This window comes from Panulirus ornatus, chromosome 59 (assembly GCF_036320965.1).
Source record: "Panulirus ornatus isolate Po-2019 chromosome 59, ASM3632096v1, whole genome shotgun sequence".
NCBI lineage: Eukaryota > Metazoa > Arthropoda > Malacostraca > Decapoda > Palinuridae > Panulirus > Panulirus ornatus.
Genome location: NC_092282.1, coordinates 19,515,658 through 19,537,136, shown reverse-complemented (window position 1 = coordinate 19,537,136; position 21,479 = coordinate 19,515,658). Strand labels below are relative to the sequence as shown.

At 39.6% G+C, this 21,479-nt stretch overlaps 1 protein-coding gene across 1 annotated transcript in view; it reads left to right on the top strand.

The window, feature by feature from the left end:
• LOC139767208 (DNA helicase MCM8-like) overlaps window positions 1-21,479 on the top strand; it is a 214,242-nt gene that overhangs the window by 115,400 nt on the left and 77,363 nt on the right. Inside the window, exon 9 of the mRNA XM_071696326.1 lies at window positions 14,519-14,731. Coding sequence (XP_071552427.1) covers window positions 14,519-14,731 — 213 coding nt within the window. The remainder of the gene's footprint in view (window positions 1-14,518; window positions 14,732-21,479) is intronic.

The following is a 21,479-nucleotide window of genomic DNA, read 5'->3' as shown; positions in this document are numbered from 1 at the left end:
GTGGATCAGGTGTTTGCTTTGAAGAATGTATGTGAGAAATACTTAGAAAAGGAAATGGATTTGTATGTAGCATTTATGGATCTGGAGAAGGCATATGATAGAGTTGATAGAGATGCTCTGTGGAAGGTATTAAGAATATATGGTGTGGGAGGAAAGTTGTTAGAAGCAGTGAAAAGTTTTTATCGAGGATGTAAGGCATGTGTACGTGTAGGAAGAGAGGAAAGTGATTGGTTCTCAGTGAATGTAGGTTTGCGGCAGGGGTGTGTGATGTCTCCATGGTTGTTTAATTTGTTTATGGATGGGGTTGTTAGGGAGGTAAATGCAAGAGTTTTGGAAAGAGGGGCAAGTATGAAGTCTGTTGTGGATGAGAGAGCTTGGGAAGTGAGTCAGTTGTTGTTCGCTGATGGTACAGCGCTGGTGGCTGATTCATGTGAGAAACTGCAGAAGCTGGTGACTGAGTTTGGTAGTGTGTGGAAGAAGAAAGTTAAGAGTAAATGTGAATAAGAGCAAGGTTATTAGGTACAATAGGGTTGAGGGTCAAGTCAATTGGGAGGTGAGTTTGAATGGAGAAAAACTGGAGGAAGTGAAGTGTTTTAGATATCTGGGAGTGGATCTGGCAGCGGATGGAACCATGGAAGCGGAAGTGGATCATAGGGTGGGGGAAGGGGCGAAAATTCTGGGGGCCTTGAAGAATGTGTGGAAGTCGAGAACATTATCTCGGAAAGCAAAAATGGGTATGTTTGAAGGAATAGTTGTTCCAACAATGTTGTATGGTTGCGAGGCGTGGGCTATGGATAGAGTTGTGCGCAGGAGGATGGATGTGCTGGAAATGAGATGTTTGAGGACAATGTGTGGTGTGAGGTGGTTTGATCGAGTGAGTAACGTAAGGGTAAGAGAGATGTGTGGAAATAAAAAGAGCGTGGTAGAGAGAGCAGAAGAGGTTGTTTTGAAGTGGTTTGGGCACATGGAGAGAATGAGTGAGGAAAGATTGACCAAGAGGATATATGTGATGGAGGTGGAGGGAACGAGGAGAAGAGGGAGACCAAATTGGAGATGAAATGATGGAGTGAAAAAGATTTTGTGTGATCGGGGCCTGAACATGCAGGAGGGTGAAAGGAGGGCAAGGAATAGAGTGAATTGGAGCGATGTGGTATACCGGTGTTGACGTGCTGTCAGTGGATTGAATCAAGGCATGTGAAGCGTCTGGGGTAAACCATGGAAAGTTGTGTAGGTATGTATATTTGCGTGTGTGGACGTATGTATATGCATGTGTATGGGGGGGGTTGGGCCTTTTCTTTCGTCTGTTTCCTTGCGCTACCTCGCAAATGCGGGAGACAGCGACAAAGTATAATATAATATAATATATATAATTTACCAGGAATACTCAACAAACTTATACCTCTGTAATTTGAGCACTCACTCTTATCCCCTTTGCCTTTGTACAATGGCACTATGCACGCATTCCGCCAATCCTCAGGCACCTCACCATGAGTCATACATACATTAAATAACCTTACTAACCAGTCAACAATACAGTCACCCCCCTTTTTTAATAAATTCCACTGCAATACCATCCAAACCTGCTGCCTTGCCGGCTTTCATCTTCTGCAAAGCTTTTACTACCTCTTCTCTGTTTACCAAATCATTTTCCCTAACCCTCTCACTTTGCACACCACCTCGACCAAAACACCCTATATCTCCCACTCTATCATCAAACACATTCAACAAACCTTCAAAGTACTCACTCCATCTCCTTCTCACATCACCACTACTTGTTATCACCTCCCCATTTGCGCCCTTCACTGAAGTTCCCATATATACATATGAAAAATGTAAGAAATAATTTAGAAAACTGAAACTTCTAGCTTGAAATGAAATGAAAAATGAATGTCACATAATGGTTCAACCTCTGGCTATGGAAAAGGGAAATGTATAATTCATTTGCATAAATGTCAATAGTAGTTTTCATCAATTTAACCACTGTATCATACTGCCTGGTCCACTTCTCGTATCATGAAACTGGAATATTGGCTTATGATGTTTCTCAATTGTCTTCATTGCACAAAGTACAACCATATCTTGGATACATGAGGGTAGGTAGTTGGTCATCCGCCATAATAAAGCCTTGACAGACCAAAAGTTTATCTGGACCTCAACTTTTCCAGTACATTCATGAAAAACACCTTTTTGCTTTCCATCTCTATCACTTTGAAAAAAATGCTCCCTTTGTTCACATTTCAATGAAAGAATAAGCTTTAATGTCTAAGCTACATTCTTTTCCAGTTTCACTATTTTCTTGTCAGAGCACCATGTATGAAAACTATCACTCCAGTAACACAACTATAAACATTTACTTCCCCCTTTAAAAAAGTTCTGGGGAAGTCTGTCTCGATACACTGCGGGTCACTCTACCACCTGGTGAGGTTTATGTTGCAATGGTTCTTAATTCACAAAAGTAGTAGCATCACTGGTGGGCGGAAGAACATTCTTGTAACCAAAGCGAGGATCACAGTCCGTGCAACTACTTGTACCACCACGTCCAAGTATGTTCACCCGAAGCGGTTCTGTGCACCTGAATATGTTTGCTGATGATGCCAGAATTATTATTTAGTTATTTTCTAAGGTCATACTTTCGTCCCCTTCCTTCTTACTATCCTTGTTTTCTGGTTGTTTTTCTATTCTTTTAGAGACTTTCAGCCTACGTGCCCCTTATAAGAAAAATGCCTGGTGGTAGGGACTACAGTGGCGTTGCCCAAATGATGACGTTGATTCAGTCTTAGTTTGTGCTACCTGGGGTAGGACAGATGTCAAACCTCCACTTTGTTGGTTCCATCCATATGATTTTGACTGGACAAGAGGCTTCTGCTGCTTAGTTCCTGTGGGAAGGAAGTTTTCTTTTTGTAGAGACCATGTTTCTTTCAGGTTTAGGAGTAATGGAAGCAACGTGTGGACAAAGACCCCCCCCCCCTCCCCTCCCCACCCAGTATTATGTTGAGAAGGTTAGAACCACTTGGCTATTTCATCTAGTGTGGAAGTCCCACTCTTCAACCATAGTAGTGTCTTGAAGGAATTGGGGATGAGCTGCTCGAGGGTTGGATGTGCAGTTTAACTCCATGGAGTGTCAATTCCTCTCTTGTGAAAATAAGTATTTATGTAGAAAAGGTTTGCTTTTCCAGGGCACCTTTGGTTTGGTTTATATCATTTAAGATCTTCTCATTTTCCCCTATCTACTGATTATGGGATTTTGAGACAGCTGTGTAATAGAATAATGGCTGGCTTAACTCTTTTTGACATTTTGCATTGGGGTATTCTATCCCCCTTAGGGTTTTTGCTTTGCTCTTAAGTCCTACATAGGTAATCTACAGAACAATGTATGTACCTGTTGCCCCTGCTGTAGTATGAGGTTATTGTTAAAAAGGTCCTCTCAATTCCTGAGTCATTGTTAGAGGTTATATTTACCATATGTGTTTCCAAAAAGGTATTTATCTTATCCCTGGGGGTAGGATAGAAAATACTGCTCATGCATCTCCTGCATGTTGTAGAAGGCGACTAAGAGGGGTGGGAGCATGGGCTGGAAATTCTTCACTCCTGCATTGCTTTCCAAAATAAGAAAGAGAGGCATCAGCTACATGATATTCATTCTCTTATGATCATTCATCAAGTTTTTTGTTGATGTTTCCTACTTGTAAACTTGTAAGTGCTTTTGCATTTGCCATTTTCTAGACCTTTCACTGATTTTATCATGATCCTCTTGTAATCATAGTCTACCTTTCCCTTGTCTTTTCTTTTTCCATTTCATAATTCTATCTACATTTCAATTAAGTCCTGCCCTTGATGTGGACTTTTGTCCATGACTGTAGCCTTCAATGTGAAAAAAAAGTTAATTTGGCATTGCTGATCTTTGTGTCATCATCATATTTGGACACTATGTCAATATTGTTGATATAAATGATGATAAGTATAGGACCAAGTACGGATCCCTTGGGGGCTCCACATGTAAAAGTGACCATGGTAAATGTTTCACCATTCATTATGACTTTCTCTCTCCTATCATCTAAGCAAGCTTCTATCCTGTTTCCAGTGCAACCAGTAATCCCTAAGGCCAGGACTTTATGCATCAGTTTGATATGGGGGACTTTGCCCAATGCTTTCTGGAAGTCCAGAGATATAGTATCTTTGCTTTTGTCTTGTAGTAGGTATTGAAAAATGTATAATGAAACTCAAGGAAGTTTGTAAGGCATGATCTGCACCTTCTGATATCATGCCTCGTGTTATTGATCGGACTGTATTGTTCCAGGTAGGCTACAATTTTATCTCTAATAATTGACATACATACAATTGATGTGAGGCTAACAGAATGGCAATTGCTTGGCAATTCTCAGCTTCCCTTTTTGTATTCAGGAGTGACATCTGCCAGTCTCCAGTCCAGCAGGACTATTCCATCTTAGAGAGATTTATTGGCAATATAGGTTAACTGTTTGGCAAAGTCATGTTTGACATCTTTAATTACTTGTGGATAGAAACAATGTGGACCTGGATTTTTATTTGTCTTCAACTTATCTCTCTGTGTTAGTATGTCTCTAACTCTGATGGTAAATTCTGGTATCATGTGATTGCTATTTATCAGTGTCTCAAAATTTTTGTTGTTTCTTTCTAGTGTAAAAACAGAACTAAAGATCGTGTTCATGGTTGTTACGATGCTTTTATCATCCAAATTAAGTTCCCTATCCTCATATATGTTTCTTATTATTCTTATTTATTATTGATGTATCTTATATTGATGTATCCCCTCCTTGTATTTTAACTTTCTAAAAGGGGAAACAGAAGAAGGAGTCACGCAAGGAGTGCTCATCTTCCTCGAAGGCTCAGATTGGGGTGTCTAAATGTGTGTGGATGTAACCAAGATGAGAAAAAAGGAGAGATAGGTAGTATGTTTGAGGAAAGAAACCTGGATGTTTTGGCTCTGAGTGAAACGAAGCTAAAGGGTAAAGGGGAAGAGTGGTTTGGGAATGTCTTGGGAGTAAAGTCAGGGGTTAGTGAGAGGACAAGAGCAAGGGAAGGAGTAGCACTACTCCTGAATCAGGAGTTGTGGGAGTATGTGATAGAGTGTAAGAAAGTAAATTCTAGATTGATATGGGTAAAACTGAAAGTTGATGGAGAGAGATGGGTGATTATTGGTGCATATGCACCTGGGCATGAGAAGAAAGATCATGAGAGGCAAGTGTTTTGGGAGAGAGTGTAAGAAAGTAAATTCTAGATTGATATGGGTAAAACTGAAAGTTGATGGAGAGAGATGGGTGATTATTGGTGCATATGCACCTGGGCATGAGAAGAAAGATCATGAGAGGCAAGTGTTTTGGGAGTAGCTCAATGAGTGTGTTAGTGGTTTTGATGCAAAGGTGAGTAATGTGGCAGTTGAGGGAATAATTGGTATACATGGAGTGTTCAGTGTTGTAAATGGAAATGGTGAAGAGCTTGTAGATTTATGTGCTGAAAATGACTGGTGATTGGGAATACCTGGTTTAAAAAGCGAGATATACATAAGTATACGTATGTAAGTAGGAGAGATGGCCAGAGAGTGTTATTGGATTACGTGTTAATTGATAGACGCACGAAAGAGAGACTTTTGGATGTTAATGTGCTGAGAGGTGCAATTGGAGGGATGTCTGATCATTATCTTGTGGAGGCGAAGGTGAAGATTTGTGGGGGTTTTCAGAAAAGAAGAGAGAATGTTGGGGTGAAGAGAGTGGTGAGAGTAAGTGAGCTTGGGAAGGAGACTTGTGTGAGGAAGTACTAGGAGAGACTGAGTACAGAATGGAAAAAGGTGAGAACAAAGGAGGTAAGGGGAGTAGGGGACGAATGGGATGTATTTAGGGAAGTGTGATGGCTTGTGCAGAAGATGCTTGTGGCATGAGAAACGTGGGAGGTGGGTTGATTAGAAAAGGTAGTGAGTGGTGGAATGAAGAAGTAAGATTATTAGTGAAAGAGAAGAGAGAGGCATTTGGACGATTTTTGCAGGGAAAAAATGCAAATGAGTGGGAGAGGTATAAAAGAAAGAGGCAGGAGGTCAAAAGAAAGGTGCAAGAGGTGAAAAAGAGGGCAAGTGAAAGTTGGGGTGAGAGAGTATCATTAAATTTCAGGGAGAATAAAAAGATGTTTTGGAAGGAGGTAAATAAAGTGCGTAAGACAAGGGAGCAAATGGGAACTTCAGTGAAGGGCGCAGATGGGGAGGTGATAACAAGTAGTGGTGATGTGAGAAGGAGATGGAGTGAGTATTTTGAAGGTTTGTTGAATGTGTTTGATGATAGAGTGGCAGATATAGGGCGTTTTGGTCGAGGTGGTGTGCAAAGTGAGAGGGTTAGGGAAAATGATTTGGTAAATAGAGAAGAGGTAGTAAAAGCTTTACGGAAGATGAAAGCCGGCAAAGCAGCAGGTTTGGATGGTATTGCAGTGGAATTTATTAAAAAAGGGGGTGACTGTATTGTTGACTGGTTGGTAAGGTTATTTAATGTATGTATGATTCATGATAAGGTGCATGAGGATTGGCGGAATGCTTGCATAGTGCCATTGTACAAAGGCAAGGGGGATAAGAGTGAGTGCTCAGATTACAGAGGTATAAGTTTGCTGAGTATTCCTGGTAAATTATATGGGAGGGTGTTGATTGAGAGGGTGAAGGCATGTACAGAGCATCAGATTGGGGAAGAGCAGTGTGGTTTCAGAAGTGGTAGAGGATGTGTGGATCAGGTGTTTGCTTTGAAGAATGTATGTGAGAAATACTTAGAAAAACAAATGGATTTGTATGTAGCATTTATGGATCTGGAGAAGGCATATGATAGCGTTGATAGAGATGCTCTGTGGAAGGTATTAAGAATATATGGTGTGGGAGGCAAGTTGTTAAAAGCAGTGAAAAGGTTTTATCGAGGATGTAAGGCATGTGTAAGTGTAGGAAGAGAGGAAAGTGATTGGTTCTCAGTGAATGTAGGTTTGCAGCAGGGGTGTGTGATATCTCCATGGTTGTTTAATTTGTTTATGGATAGGGGTTGTTAGGGAGGTGAATGCAAGAGTTTTGGAAAGAGGGGCAAGTATGCAGTCTGTTGTGGATGAGAGAGCTTGGGAAGTGAGTCAGTTGTTGTTCGCTGATGATACAGCGCTGGTGGCTGATTCATGTGATAAACTGCAGAAGCTGGTGACTGAGTTTGGTAAAATGTGTGAAATAAGAAAGTTAAGAGTAAATGTGAATTAGAACAATGTTATTAGGTACAGTAGGGTTGAGGGTCTAGTCAATTGGGAGGTAAGTTTGAATAGAGAAAAACTGGAGGAAGTAAAGTGTTTTAAATATCTGGGAGTGGATCTGGCAGTGGATGGAACCATGGAAGCGGAAGTGAATCATATGGTGGGGGAGGGGGCGAAAATTCTGGGAGCCTTGAAGAATGTTTGGAAGTCGAGAACATTATCTCGGAAAGCAAAAATGGGTATGTTTGAAGGAATAGTGGTTCCAACAATGTTGTATGGTTGCGAGGCATGGGCTGTGGATAGAGTTGTGCGCAGGAGGGTGGATGTGCTGGAATTGAGATGTTTGAGGACAATATGTGCTGTGAGGTGGTTTGATCGAGTAAGTAATGTAAGGGTGAGAGAGATGTGTGGAAATAAAAAGAGTGTGGTTGAGAGAGCAGAAGAGGGTGTTTTGAAATGGTTTGGTCACATGGAGAGAATGAGTGGGGAAAGATTGACCAAGAGGATATATGTGTCGGAGGTGGAGGGAACGAGGAGAAGTGGGAGACCAAATTTTAGGTGGAAAGATGGAGTGAAAAAGATTTTGAGTTATCAGGGCCTGAACATGCAGGAGGGTGAAAGGGTTGCAAAGGATGGAGTGAATTGGAACGATGTGGTATACCGGGGTCGACGTGCTGTCAATGGATTGAACCAGGGCATGTGAAGCGTCTGGGGTAAACCATGGAAAGTGTGTGGGGCCTGGATGTGGAAAGGGAGCTGTGGTTTCGGGCATTATTACATGACAGCTAGAGACTGAGTGTGAACGAATGGGGCCTTTGGTGTCTTTCCTAGCGCTACCTCGCACACTTAAGGGGGGAGGGGGTTGTTATTTCATGTGTGGCGAGGTGGCGATGGGAATGAATAGGGGCAGACAGTATGAATTATGTACATGTGTATATATGTATATGTGTGTTTGTGTATATATATGTGTACACTGAGATGTATAGGTATGTATATTTGCGTGTGTGGACGTGTATGTATATACATGTGTATGTGGGCGGGTTGGGCCTATTCTTTCGTCTGTTTCCTTGGGCTACCTCGCTAACGCGGGAGACAGCGACAAAGCAAAAAAATAAGAAAAAAATATTATATTTATTTATTTATTTTGCTTTGTCGCTGTCTCCTGCGTTTGTGAGGTAGTGCAAGGAAACAGACGAAAGAAATGGCCCAACCCACCCCCATACACATGTATATACATACACGTCCACACACGCAAATATACATACCTATACATCTCAATGTACACATATTCATACACACACAGACAAATACATATATACACATGTACATAATTCATACTGTCTGCCTTTATTTATTCCCATCGCCACCTTTCCACACATGGAATAACATCCCCCTCCCCCTCATGTGTGCGAGGTAGCGCTAGGAAAAGACAACAAGGCCCCATTCATTCACACTCAGTCTCTAGCTGTCATGTAATAATGCCCGAAACCACAGCTCCCTTTCCACATCCAGGCCCCACAGAACTTTCCATGGTTTACCCCAGGCGCTTCACATGCCCTGGTTCAATCCATTGACAGCACATCGACACTGGTATACCACATCATTCCAATTCACTTTATTCCTTGGATGCCTTTCACCCTCCTGCATGTTCAGGCCCTGATCACTCAAAATCTTTTTCACTCCATCTTTCCACCTCCAATTTGGTCTTAGATTGATTGAAAGCATTACTACAGATACTTTTAAGAATAGACTCAATATATATTTTGCTTCAAATCCACTCCTAACTTTGAGTTATTTTTTTATGAATTATCTGCATGCCTTCCAACTTCTACCACACCAATTTGAATTTCTTATTTCTTTCACTATCATAAACAACCATGAAGGGATCTAGTTGTCATTTGCAGTCTGAATTCCTTTGAGTTCCTTAGTATTCATTGCCTATAATCAAGGCACTGTTTTATCGTTGAACATATTTCAGATTTACATGTTCAGAGTATTTCAAGGATAATTGAAATTTACAGGTTTAAAACCTGGTGTTTTTGTATGACTTTCATGTTGAACAATATTAAAGGTGCTGAAAGTCCTCAAAAGTAGTTTGTTTGTGATGACTTAAAGAAAATTTTCTCCAGCTTCAACATTGTAGATATCTTCATTTTTAGCTAGAGCTTAGACTAATGTATTCCTGTTGCAGTTAGTTTTCTCAAATTTAACAAAGTTACTGTCAACAGGTTTAGGTAGAGACCACATCCAGTGCTTCTGGAAAGGGTTCTCTCCATTTGGATATGACTGTTTTGAAATCTCCCTGTAAAATCACATAATGTTCATTACAAAATGTGCTAATGGTCACAGAGTCTTTTAATCTATTTCTATGTCTGTTTGGGATGCTTGTAATTTAATTTTTTTATTTACAAATTTATTTTAGTATAAAAATGAAATCAGCATTATCAGTAGCTATGACATTTTCTAGCACAGGATTAAGGTGTGATTAATTAAAAGAAAGATACCACTGTCTGTTTTATTTCCACTACACTGTTGAACAGGATGTACACTGGAGCAGCATATTTCGTATTCAGTGTAACCAAGATCCAGAGACTGAACATATAAATTTTCTATAAATACAGTTGTCCCTAACTCTGAATTTTTATTTCATATACTACTTACAGTAACATAGAATATTTTGATATATGACAGACTTGTTTACAGAATTGCATATGTAGAAAGATGGGCTTGCACTAGTCTCTCTTTCTCTCCCCTTTTTTTTTACTCTATGAGAAGCTTGCCAAAATGTGCAGCTTCTGGTTCATTCAGGTATAAGTTGTGCTTTGTAAACATATTAGGTTGATGTTGAGCACTTCTTTGAGAGTTCTTTTTTACAACATGGCTTGGGCAAAAAATGCCATTATGGCTGTCTCAGATGAAAGATAAAAAGAAGAGTTTGAGAAAAAGAATTTGGTTGAGCTCTTTTACTTTCTCATTACAGCAAGCTACATTTGTTTCTTTGAACCCTTGTGCCCTCATTTGAATTCCAAGCTGATGTGTGCTATCCAACTGCATTCCTGAAAAGTGTTAGTTCTTCAGCAAATTATGAAGATGATAATTGGTCATTTTTTATGACTTTTTTATTGAGGCAGAATCATAAAGCTTCCATATCTGTCATTTATATTTTGTGTAAAGTACTTTTGGAGCAGGGAAAACAGCATTAATGTGAGATACCCACAGGATAGCATAAACTTCAAGAAACAAATTTCTCATTCCTGTTAAGGGTATGGAAAGATTAAATTGCTGAATTCAAGACGCTAGGCAGCGTTGCGTTGTCAACTCATGATTGCTTATCAGAATGTTTAATATTATGATTATGTATCTATTTTCGTAATGTTGAAGAAACTGTGAAGAAAACAAATAGTGCTGGATTTAATGGGATGCTGAGCATCTGGGTGTTGCAAACTCATAAATACTCATCAAAAACATCTTATAGTATCATTATTTATGCATCATCAACACATCATAACATTATAACATCCATGAATAATGTGAATAACACTGAAAATACAAAACAAAAAACAGATAAAGAAATCATTAAAGTTTGGCAGCCATTAGCTGGCTGTGAAGTTTCATCCAGTCACTGTGTGAGGGCAACACTGTATAGGATCTTGGTGCCATTTTTTGGTTTAATGAAGTGTGTGGGGTGTGCATTTTCTTTACAACAACTGTGGGGTATAGTCATACTTCATGATGAAAGAGAAATATTGTTTCTTTTATTTTTAATCATTGTTTGTGGCAAAGGGCTAACTGTAGATGTCACTAGCAACTTCATAACACAACTGAAAAAAATGCCATGGATCAATGTTGCCTTTATAGTGTCAAAGAAATTAGAATTTCCCTTTTATTGCATCAAGCCACATTTGTGACTGGATGAATTTAGCCATATTTGTAGCTGTAGTCCTTCTTGCCCACATTTGAATTCCAAGCTGATGTATGGCTCCACATTTTATCCACGGATGTCACCAGCAACCTAACAGCACAGTTGTAATCACAGTCACCATAGGTTTTCAAAGAAATTGACTGCATCATCATGGCATCAAGCCATATTTATGCACCAATACTATTGTAGTCAGTTTTGCAGTGGAACACCAGTTTCTTCTGTACCATGAGAGAGAAGTCATCCTTACTAAGGTTGTGTCATAGGAGTACATTTTAGGTAGAAAAACTGTTCACTTCAAGGGTGTCTATCCATTTACTTATACCAATTATAATGCAACCTTGAAGCTGCATAAGTACCTTGAGAAGGGATCCTTGGGGTTAAAAGATACTCTAATGATCATAATCATGAAATTAGTTATTTTTTATATAAATGTTGCTTTGTCTCTGTCATTGATAGATATGCAGATGATGCATATGAAATATATGAAATACTTATATTTAAGATATACATAAATGATACCAGTGGAATATAGAAAATCACATTAGGTAAAAAACAAAAAGTTTGTATTGTGTTTAGGTGTATTTAAAACAAAATCACACTTAGAAAAACAGTATGCTATCTTGGATAAGGAGGATCTATGCAACCATCCAGTGCCCCCCATCCACTCAACTTCCTCCCACCCTACTATAGAGGAAAGTTCAGATTTAAGGTACAAGTGATAATACAGGTACACCACCGAATTTCTGGCAACTGATGGTTCGGCACCTCCTTTAGTCCGAACGGAATTACATGAGGAAACTTGAAATTATCGTGGCCACCAGACTAGTTTACTGGGCGGCCACAGATGGCATTCTGTGTAGGGCACTTGTTGGTGATACCGCAACTCTGTGAGATTATTAGCTTATTTGCTTAAATTTAACCCTAGCTATGGCTTCTAAGACATATGGTAGTGTCAGTTGTGGTGTCAAACGTAAACACCAATCCATATTGATCCAAGATAGAGTAGACCATGGTGTTTCGGTGATTAAGCTGTGTGATATCTACAGCATTGATTCATCAACTGTTTGAAATATAAAGAAGCAAAGGGAGAAAATATTGAAATTCTAAGCAGACAGTGATTCTAAGAAGCAAATGACGATTAGAAAAACTATGAAAGATGGTAAGAGTACTGAGCACAATCGAGTGATGATGCAATGGTTTCGACAGTGTCAGGGTGATGGAGTGGACTTGTCAGGCAGCATGAGAATGGACCTGGTTAAGTTGTTCCAAAAAGAACTTTAAGTACAACATGAGCATGACTATGGTGAAGGATGGCTTCAAAGATTCAAGAAGTGTCATGGAATCTCCATGGATTAAGTGTGCAGAGAAAAGTGGTCTGCAAACCACGAAGGAGCTGCCGAGTATGTCAACGAATTTGCAAAACTTGTAGCTGACGAGCACCTCAGTCCTGAGCAGATGTGTAATGCAGACAAAACTGCATTATTCTGGCGATGCACACCTAGGAAAACACTAACAACAGAACACAAAGAAGACCCCACAGGATTCAGATAATCTAAGGACAGACTTACCACCTTAGGGTCCTCAAACATTTAGTATTTGTTTGATTTAAATTTCTAGCAGTCCAAGGTATATTTTAGACACATGGGAGATGTATAATTAGTGGGTTAGAGGTGTGTTGATGAATTATTACGTGACCATGGCTGGTCCACCAAAATGGTTAATCCGGCAAGGCATTGGAACCAAGAGTGCCAGAAAATCGGTGGTGTACCTGTACAGTACATTAATGATAATTTAAGAAATTAGAAAATGTTAAATGCTGGACCATGCGTATTTCATATCACACTTGTTTTTGGTAGCATTAGGTAGACTTGCTTCATTTTGGTTGTGGTCTGCCTCAAGCTATCATGCAGTCAGGTTGTATACAGAGTGTTTCTGTTATTCCAGAATTATGAATTTTTTTTATAATTTTGTATTCCTTACAATTCAAAATGGTATCAAGTGATTGTAAGAGGTACAATGAAAGCAGCTAGTCCATCCTCACTTTATTACAAAGGAGTATCCTTTCACAGGAAAGGGGTTAACCTCTGTCTCAGTCTGACTTCTGCTTCCAACTGCCCTGCAGTGGTAAGCGTCCCCATGCTGCAGGGTCCCTGCCACCCAGCTATCATACCACACACTAAACCCTACAGTGACAGAAGAGTTAAAAGAAAGCATGTGAACTTAAATGTGGCACAGAAATAGGTTACATTTGATTTAATGGACTTTCGGCATAAACTTACACTCCTTCCACCCGAATTAGTCCTGTTAAATTGAGGTTTTACTGTATACTACTTCTCTGGCTACAGTATATTTAGTAATACATGATGTAGAGATATTCTGTTACCTTTTTTCAAAAGCCTTGCACAATGAAATTGTTATGTTTGTAGATATGACTTGTAAAAGTGAAGAGGCTATAAGAAGAGTAACAGACAAAAGAAGGAAGAGAATTCCACAGCTTTGCTGTTCAAGAAATTGATTTTGGTATCATTGTGACTGACCCTCCTGTGATTGGTCTTCCCATGGAAACTATGAGAGGCAGCTGCCAATCATATATCTTAGGTCCTGTCATTAGTTGCAAGGACACAACAGAAAGCTCTTAAGAGCAGTAAATGTGATGATGCTTTTGCAGTAATAGAGTGATGGATAAATGGAGTAAGCTAAAAAAAGAAAAAAAATAAGGGAAATGAACGAATAGTAAGTTCAGTGAACTTTATGGTATAGCTAAAAAGAGAGATATGAGTTAGGGTTTTACAAATCAAGAATAACCTCACCTTTGTATTAGTCTTTAATCATAAATAGGTAGTTTTGCTCCACAGCTTATAGTAGGTACCCATATGTCAGTCAGCCCCAAAGGGGAGGATGAATAACTAGATTGACTGTAAGTAGTCTGGGAAGTTAACATGGGTCCTTATGATTGATAGTAAATTGCATTAATCTCATGAGTGCTTAGTCTTTTCAAACATTTGCAGATGATCATAAATACTGCTGTACATGTTGAATAACAGATAGGGATATAAGAAATTGGAGAGAGAGAGTAAAAACGTTGTACTAGAGTTGCCCTCACCCAATGACCTCTTAAGAGCAAGGTGCTAAAGGTTAAGAAGAGGCACTGGAGCTCACCTGTTATGGAGACTCTTTTGATATGGCCACCCCTTTAGGGGTGTTCCTAAAGGGAATGAGCATCAGAAATATGATAATAGGTTGAGAGAAGGATTGATTAGTGAACTTTTTTGTGCCTATCACTAAAATAGGGCAATGGAATGTGAGTTGCTTTGGAATTGAAAAGAGTTTCTGTATTAACAGCCTTTTATCTCTGTATTTCAGGCACTACTAGAAGCCATGGAGCAGCAGAGTGTTAGTATAGCTAAAGCAGGAATTGTGTGCTCCCTTCCAGCCAGAACTTCTATACTTGCAGCTGCCAATCCTATTGGTGGCCATTATAACAAGGCTAAAACAGTCTCAGAGAATCTGAAGATGAAAAGTGCACTTCTTTCAAGATTTGATTTAGTCTTCATACTTTTGGATAAACCTGATGAGGTAGAAATGCTCTATTCATGTTGAAGACAGTGACATATTTGAACAGAACTTCAGTCTAATTTACTAAGGTCTTTGCAAAACCTTTGTCATTGTGCAGATATATAAGATTACCTCTAATCATCTTTTTCACACTGCTCTAACAGTCTTTATAATCTTGACCTTTTACTTTCTTTTCATTGATGATAATTGCATTATTCAAATGCACATATGGTCATTCTTCATACATTGTTTCTCTGTGTTCTTAAACTAATTGAATTCATCCACAGACATTAATGTAGTTTATCATTGTCACTGGTTTTCCTTAATGAACTGCTGAGGACCAGTAATTATGTACATGACGTACATGTAAATATTAGACTAATATTTAACTTGATTCCAGTATACCTGAGGTAGACCAGGTGCACATAGCCTCATGGTTTATTCACTTTTAATCAAGTGAATATTCATATACATTTAAGCATTGCTTTGTAATTATTCACTGTGCCTGTTGAAGTAAGTTGTTAGACAGAAAACCAACTTTCATGGGATGAAGATGAGTGTGCAGAGCAAATATGTTTTGTAAGTTTCATGAACTCACAAATCCATTTTAAGATTTTATCACCAAGAAAGAATGATATTCACTCATAACATCCTTTAAAAGTTTGATAGAATCTGCAAATGAAGCTAGTTTTGAACTTGCTGCTGGAGCTGACAGTCATGGTGACATGCAGTACTCCATCTCAAGCAAGGATTCAGGTAGTGGCATCACTGGAGATAGTGTGAATTGGAAAGATTTTGATGACTTTCATGAAATAAATAAAGGGAGAGAAAATAGAAAACTTTCCAGGAATGAGGTGTTAGTGACAATGATACAGCTGGATGTACTTGTGATAATGCTAATCATTATAGAATATCTATAGTTAAGCCTATAGACATTAATGCTAAGGAATATTTGGCAAGTAGCAAGTCTAGGTGTCTTGAGTTGAATAAATTTAAGTTTAAGGATCATATTATAAGAGTAACATCAAAGTATTGCAAAAATTATGTCATGATCATAGTTGCAATTTTCAAAATGGTTGATGAATTATGTAAAATAGCAAGTCTAGTTCATGGAATTGGAAAGTACAGGTCTGTGAGATGTACAACCCTAGGTAGATCTAGAGGATATAAAGAAAGGATTAAAGGAGGCAAATATAACATTTGAACAAATAATTAGGGCCCCATAAATTTGTCATTTGAAGCAAAATCAACACACCTGTTGCATGCCTCAAGGGCCTCAAGTCCCCAAAGTGTGATGTTATGTGGCTAAGGTCTGTCTCCCTATCACCACATTTTTCCTCTGTTTTGCCTATTGCTCTCCTAATTCTACAAATTTTATATCCTTCAACTATCTAAACGCCTGCCATGAGACTGTGACATTTTCTCACCCTGAAGCCGAGATCCTCTACTGTGAGGATTTCAGTGTTCACCATAGGGAATGGTTGAGCTCCTCCCATATGGATAGTGGAGGAATTGAAGCCCTCACATTCTCCATTCTCAATTACCTATATTCCTGACTGCTGTGACCACTCTCTTAATATTCTGGATTTGTTTTTCACCTCTAGTCCATCCTGTAGTAAATACACAATATCACCCCCAATTGGTTCATCTGATCACACTCTCATGAATGTATCTATTCTGACGGCGCCTCCTCCTTCAGCAGCCCCTTCTATGTGTAAGTACTGGCACCACAACAAAGCTGACTGGAATAACTTACATAACTTCTTCTCTGACCTTCCTTGTGTAAATTACTGTCTCATGTGGTGATGCTTCCATCTCCAAAAAACATATAGTAAATGTTATTCTTATGGGAATGGAAGCACTTATCCCCTCTTCCTCCAAGACAACCTCTTTGTTCAACTGTTCCTATTCTGAGGCCATTCAGAAAAGGGATCAGGCATATTGGGCTTGGAAAAACTCTCCTTCCTCTGCTTCCCATTCATTTTCTCTGACTTCTCATAATCACTGCAAGAACATTATCTGTGAGATGAAGTATTCCATTGTTCAAAGGAAGTGCAATTACTTCTCCTTGTCATCTACTGATAGGTCTTTCTTGTCTTTTAGGTAAGGGCATTTTTAAAAACTTCTGTCACTCTACCTTTCCTTTACTTATTATTATTATTATTTATTTTATATTATTTTGCTTTATCGCTGTCTCCTGCATTAGCGAGGTAACTCAAGGAAACAGACAAAAGAATAACCCAACCCACCCACATACACATTTATATACATACACATCCACACACGCAAATATACACACCTATACATCTCAATGTATACATATATATACACACACAGACATATGCATATATACACATGTACATAATTCATACTGTCTTCCTTTATTCATTACCATTGCCACCCCGCCACACATGAAATAACAACCCCCTCCCCCCTCATGTGCGCGAGGTAGCGCTAGGAAAGGAAAACAAAGGGCACATTTGTTCACACTTAGTCTCTAGCTGTCATGTAATAATGCACCAAAACCAAAGCTCCCTTTCCACATCCAGGGCCCACAGAACTTTCCATGGTTTACCCCAGACGCTTCACATGCCCTGGTTCAATCCATTGACAGCATGTCGACCCTGGTATGCCACATCATTCCAATTCACTCTATTCCTTGCACACCTTTCACCCTCCTGCATGTTCAGGCCCTGATCACTCAAAATCTTTTTCACTCCATCTTTCCACCTCCAATTTGGTCTCCCACTTCTCGTTCCCTCCACCTCTGACACATATATCCTCTTGGTCAATCTTTCCTCACTCATTCTCTCCATGTGACCAAACCATTTCAAAACACACTCTTCTGCTCTCTCAACCACACTCTTTTTGTTACCATACATCTCTCTTACCTTATTATTACTTACTCGATCAAACCACCTCACACCACATATTGTCCTCAAACATTTCATTTCCAGCACATCCACCCTCCTCCGCCCAACTCTATCCATAGCCTTGCAACCATATAACATTGTCGGAACCACTATTCCTTCAAACATACCCATTTTTGCTTTCCGAGATAATGTTCTCGACTTCCACACATTCTTCAACGCTCCCAGAACTTTCGCCCCCTCCCCCACCCTATGATTCACTTCCGCTTCCATGGTTCCATCCACTGCCAAATCCACTCCCAGATACCTAAAACACTTCACTTCCTCCAGTTTTTCTCCATTCAAACTTACCTCCCAATTGGTTTGTCCCTCAACCCTACTGTACGTAATAACCTTGCTCTTATTCACATTTACTCTCAGCTTTCTTCTAACACGCATTTTACCAAACTCTTGCATTTACCTCTCTAACCACTACATCCATAAATACTTAAACAACCATGGTGATTAAACAACCATGGTCACATCACACACGCCCCTGCCACAGACTAACCTTCACTGGGAACCAGTTACTCTTCTCTCTTCCTACTCGTACACATACCTTACTCTCTTTATAAACACTTCTCGCTGCTTCTGTTAACTTATCTCCCACGCCATACATTCTTAAGACCTTTCACAAAACATCTCTATCAACCTTATCATATGCTTTCTCTAGATCCATAAATCCTCATACAAATGCATCTGCTTCTCTTAAGTATTTCTCATACACATACCTCAAAACAAACACCTGATCCACACTTCCTCTGCCACTTTTGAAACCACACTGCTTGCCAATCTGATGCTCTGTACCCACCTTTGCCCTCTCAATCAATACCCTTCCATACAATTTTTTAGGTATACTCAAAAATCTTATGCATCTTTAGTTTGAACACTTGCCTTTGTCTCCTTTGCCTTTGTACAAAGGCTTAATAGATGTATTCTGCCAATCCTCAGGTACTTCATCATGATCCATACATACACTGAATATCCTTACCAACCAGTAAACAACACAGTCACCCCCTTTCTTAAAACATGCAACTGCAATACCATCCACTCCTGCTGCCTTGCTGGATTTCGTCTTCAGCAAGGCTTTCACCACCTGTTTTCTCTTTACCAAACCACCCTTCATGACTCTCTTACTTTGTGCATTACCATTACCAAAATACCCTACATCTGCCACTCTTGTCATCAAACACATTCAGCAAACCTTCAAAATACTCTATCCATCTCCTTATCACTCCATCACTACCTTGCTTCCTTCACCCCTTCACCAATGTTTTCATTTGTTCTCTTGTCTTTCTCACATTATTTACCTCCTTCTAAAACATCATTTTATACTTCCTAAAGTTTAATTGACACTCTCTCACACCAACTTTTATTTGCCCTCTTGTTCATCCCTTGCACCTTCCTCTTGACCTCCTGCCGCTTTCTCTGATACCTCTTCTAGTCATTTGGACTTCCTCCTTGTAAGTACCATCCATATGCCCCTCTTTTCTCTTTCATTAGCAACTTTACTTTTTCTTCTGAGCTCTCACTACCATTTTTAATCTACCCACCTTCCACTATTCTCATGCCACATGCCTCTCTTGCACATGCCGTCACTGCTTCCCTGAATACATCCCATTCCTCATCCACTCCCCTCACTTCATTTGCTTTCACCTTTTGCCATCCTATACTCAATCTCTCCTGGTATTTCTTCACACAAGTCTTCTTTCTAAGCTCACTTACTCTCACCACTCTTTTCTCCCCGACATTCTCTCTTATTTTTTGAAAACTTTTACAAATCTTCACCTTTGCTTCCACAAGATAGTGATCAGACATCCCACCAGCTGCCCCTCTCAGCACATTCATATCCGAAAGTCTTTTTTTACACACTTCAATTAATCCTTAATCTACTATTGCCCATTGACCATCCCTTCTACTCACATATGCCTACTTGTGTATATCTATCTTTTTAAACAAGATATTCCCAGTAACCAATATTTTTCAGCACAGGAATCCACAAGCTCATCATCATTTCCAGTCATAACACTAAACACCCCATGTGCAACAATTATACCCTGAACAACCACTTTATTACCTTTGCATTCAAATCACCCATCACTAATACCCAGTCTCATGCATCAAAACTTCTGACACATTCACTTAACTACTCCCAAAACACTTGCTTCTCTCAACCAGGTGCATAAGCACCAATAATCACCCATCTCTTGCCATCCACTTTCAGTTCTACCCACATCAGTCTAGAATTTAGTTTCTTAAACTCTGTCACACGCCAATCCTCAGGGACTTCACCATAAACCATACATACATTGAATATCCTCAGGCACTTCACCATAAACCATACATACGTTGAATATCCTTACCAACCAGTCAACATCACAGTCACCCCCTTTTTTAATAAATTCCACTGCAGTACAATCCACATATTCCCTGTGTGTTGTAGAAGGTGACTAAAGGGGGTGGTGGGCTAGAAACCCTCCCCTTCGTTAGCTCTTGTCCTCTCACCAACCACTTGACCATACTCCCAACATGTTTCCAAACCACTTTTCCCCTTTACCCTTAAGCTTCATTTCACTCAGAGCCAGAACAGCCAGGTTTCTTTTATTAAACACACTATCGATCTCTCATTTCTTCTCATCTTGGTTACATCCACACTTGTTCTGACACCCCAGTCTAAACCTTCATGGAGGGTGAGCATTCCCTGCTTGACCCCTTTTTCTGCTTCCTCTTTTAAAAACTAGAATGCAGAAAGGAGAGGGTTTCCAGCTGCCCGCATCTGCCCCCTTTAGTCACCTTCTGTGACAAGTGTGGAATACGGATGTACATTTTGAGCGATTGGGGCCTGAACATACAAGAAATTAAGAGGCATGTAAGAAATAGAGTGAATTGGAACGATGTGGTACACCGGGGTTGACGTGCTGTCAATAGACTGAACCAGGGCATGTGAAGCGTCTGGGGTAAACCACGGAAAGGTCCGTGGGACCTGGATGTAGATAGGGAGCTGTGGTTTCAGTGCATTACGAATGTGGCCTTTTTGCCTGTATTCCTGGTGCTACCTCTCTGAGGCAGGGGATAGTGATGCTGTTTTCCTGTGGGGCAGGGTAGCGATAGGAATGGATGAAGGCTAACAAGTATGAATATGTACAAGTGTATGTATGTATGTAGTGTCTGTGTATGTATACCTATATGTATGTATATGATATGTATATGTATGTATATGTGGGTATGTGGGTGTATGTATATGAATCAGCCACCAGCACTGCATCATCAGCGAACAACAACTGACTCACCTCGCAAACGCAGGAGACAGCGGCAAAGCAAAATGAATAAATAGATAAATAAATATATATTTATTTATTCACATATTGCAATGGTTTTCAACTTTCGTGCACATACAGATTCCCTTACATCATTTTGTAAAATGTGTAAAACCTCTGGTCAGTAAGGATAGATGATGAATTTGGCCATCTTTTTTAATATAAAAGTCATAGGAAAAAATAAGGCAAAATTCTTCCGTAACCAATACAATACTGTCAATAGGGTTCTTAGTGGGTAACAATGTTTTTTGTAAATATCCACAACTAAATTTTCATAAATGTACTGGAAAAGTTGAGGTCCAGATAAATTTTTGGTCTGTCAAGGCTTTATTATGGCGGATGACCAACTACCTACCCTCATGTATCCAAGATATGGTTGTACTTTGTTTATGGATGGGGTTGTTAGGGAGGTAAATGCAAGAGTTTTGGAAAGAGGGGCAAGTATGAAGTCTGTTGGGGATGAGAGAGCTTGGGAAGTGAGTCAGTTGTTGTTTGCTGATGATACAGCGCTGGTGGCTGATTCATGTGAGAAACTGCAGAAGC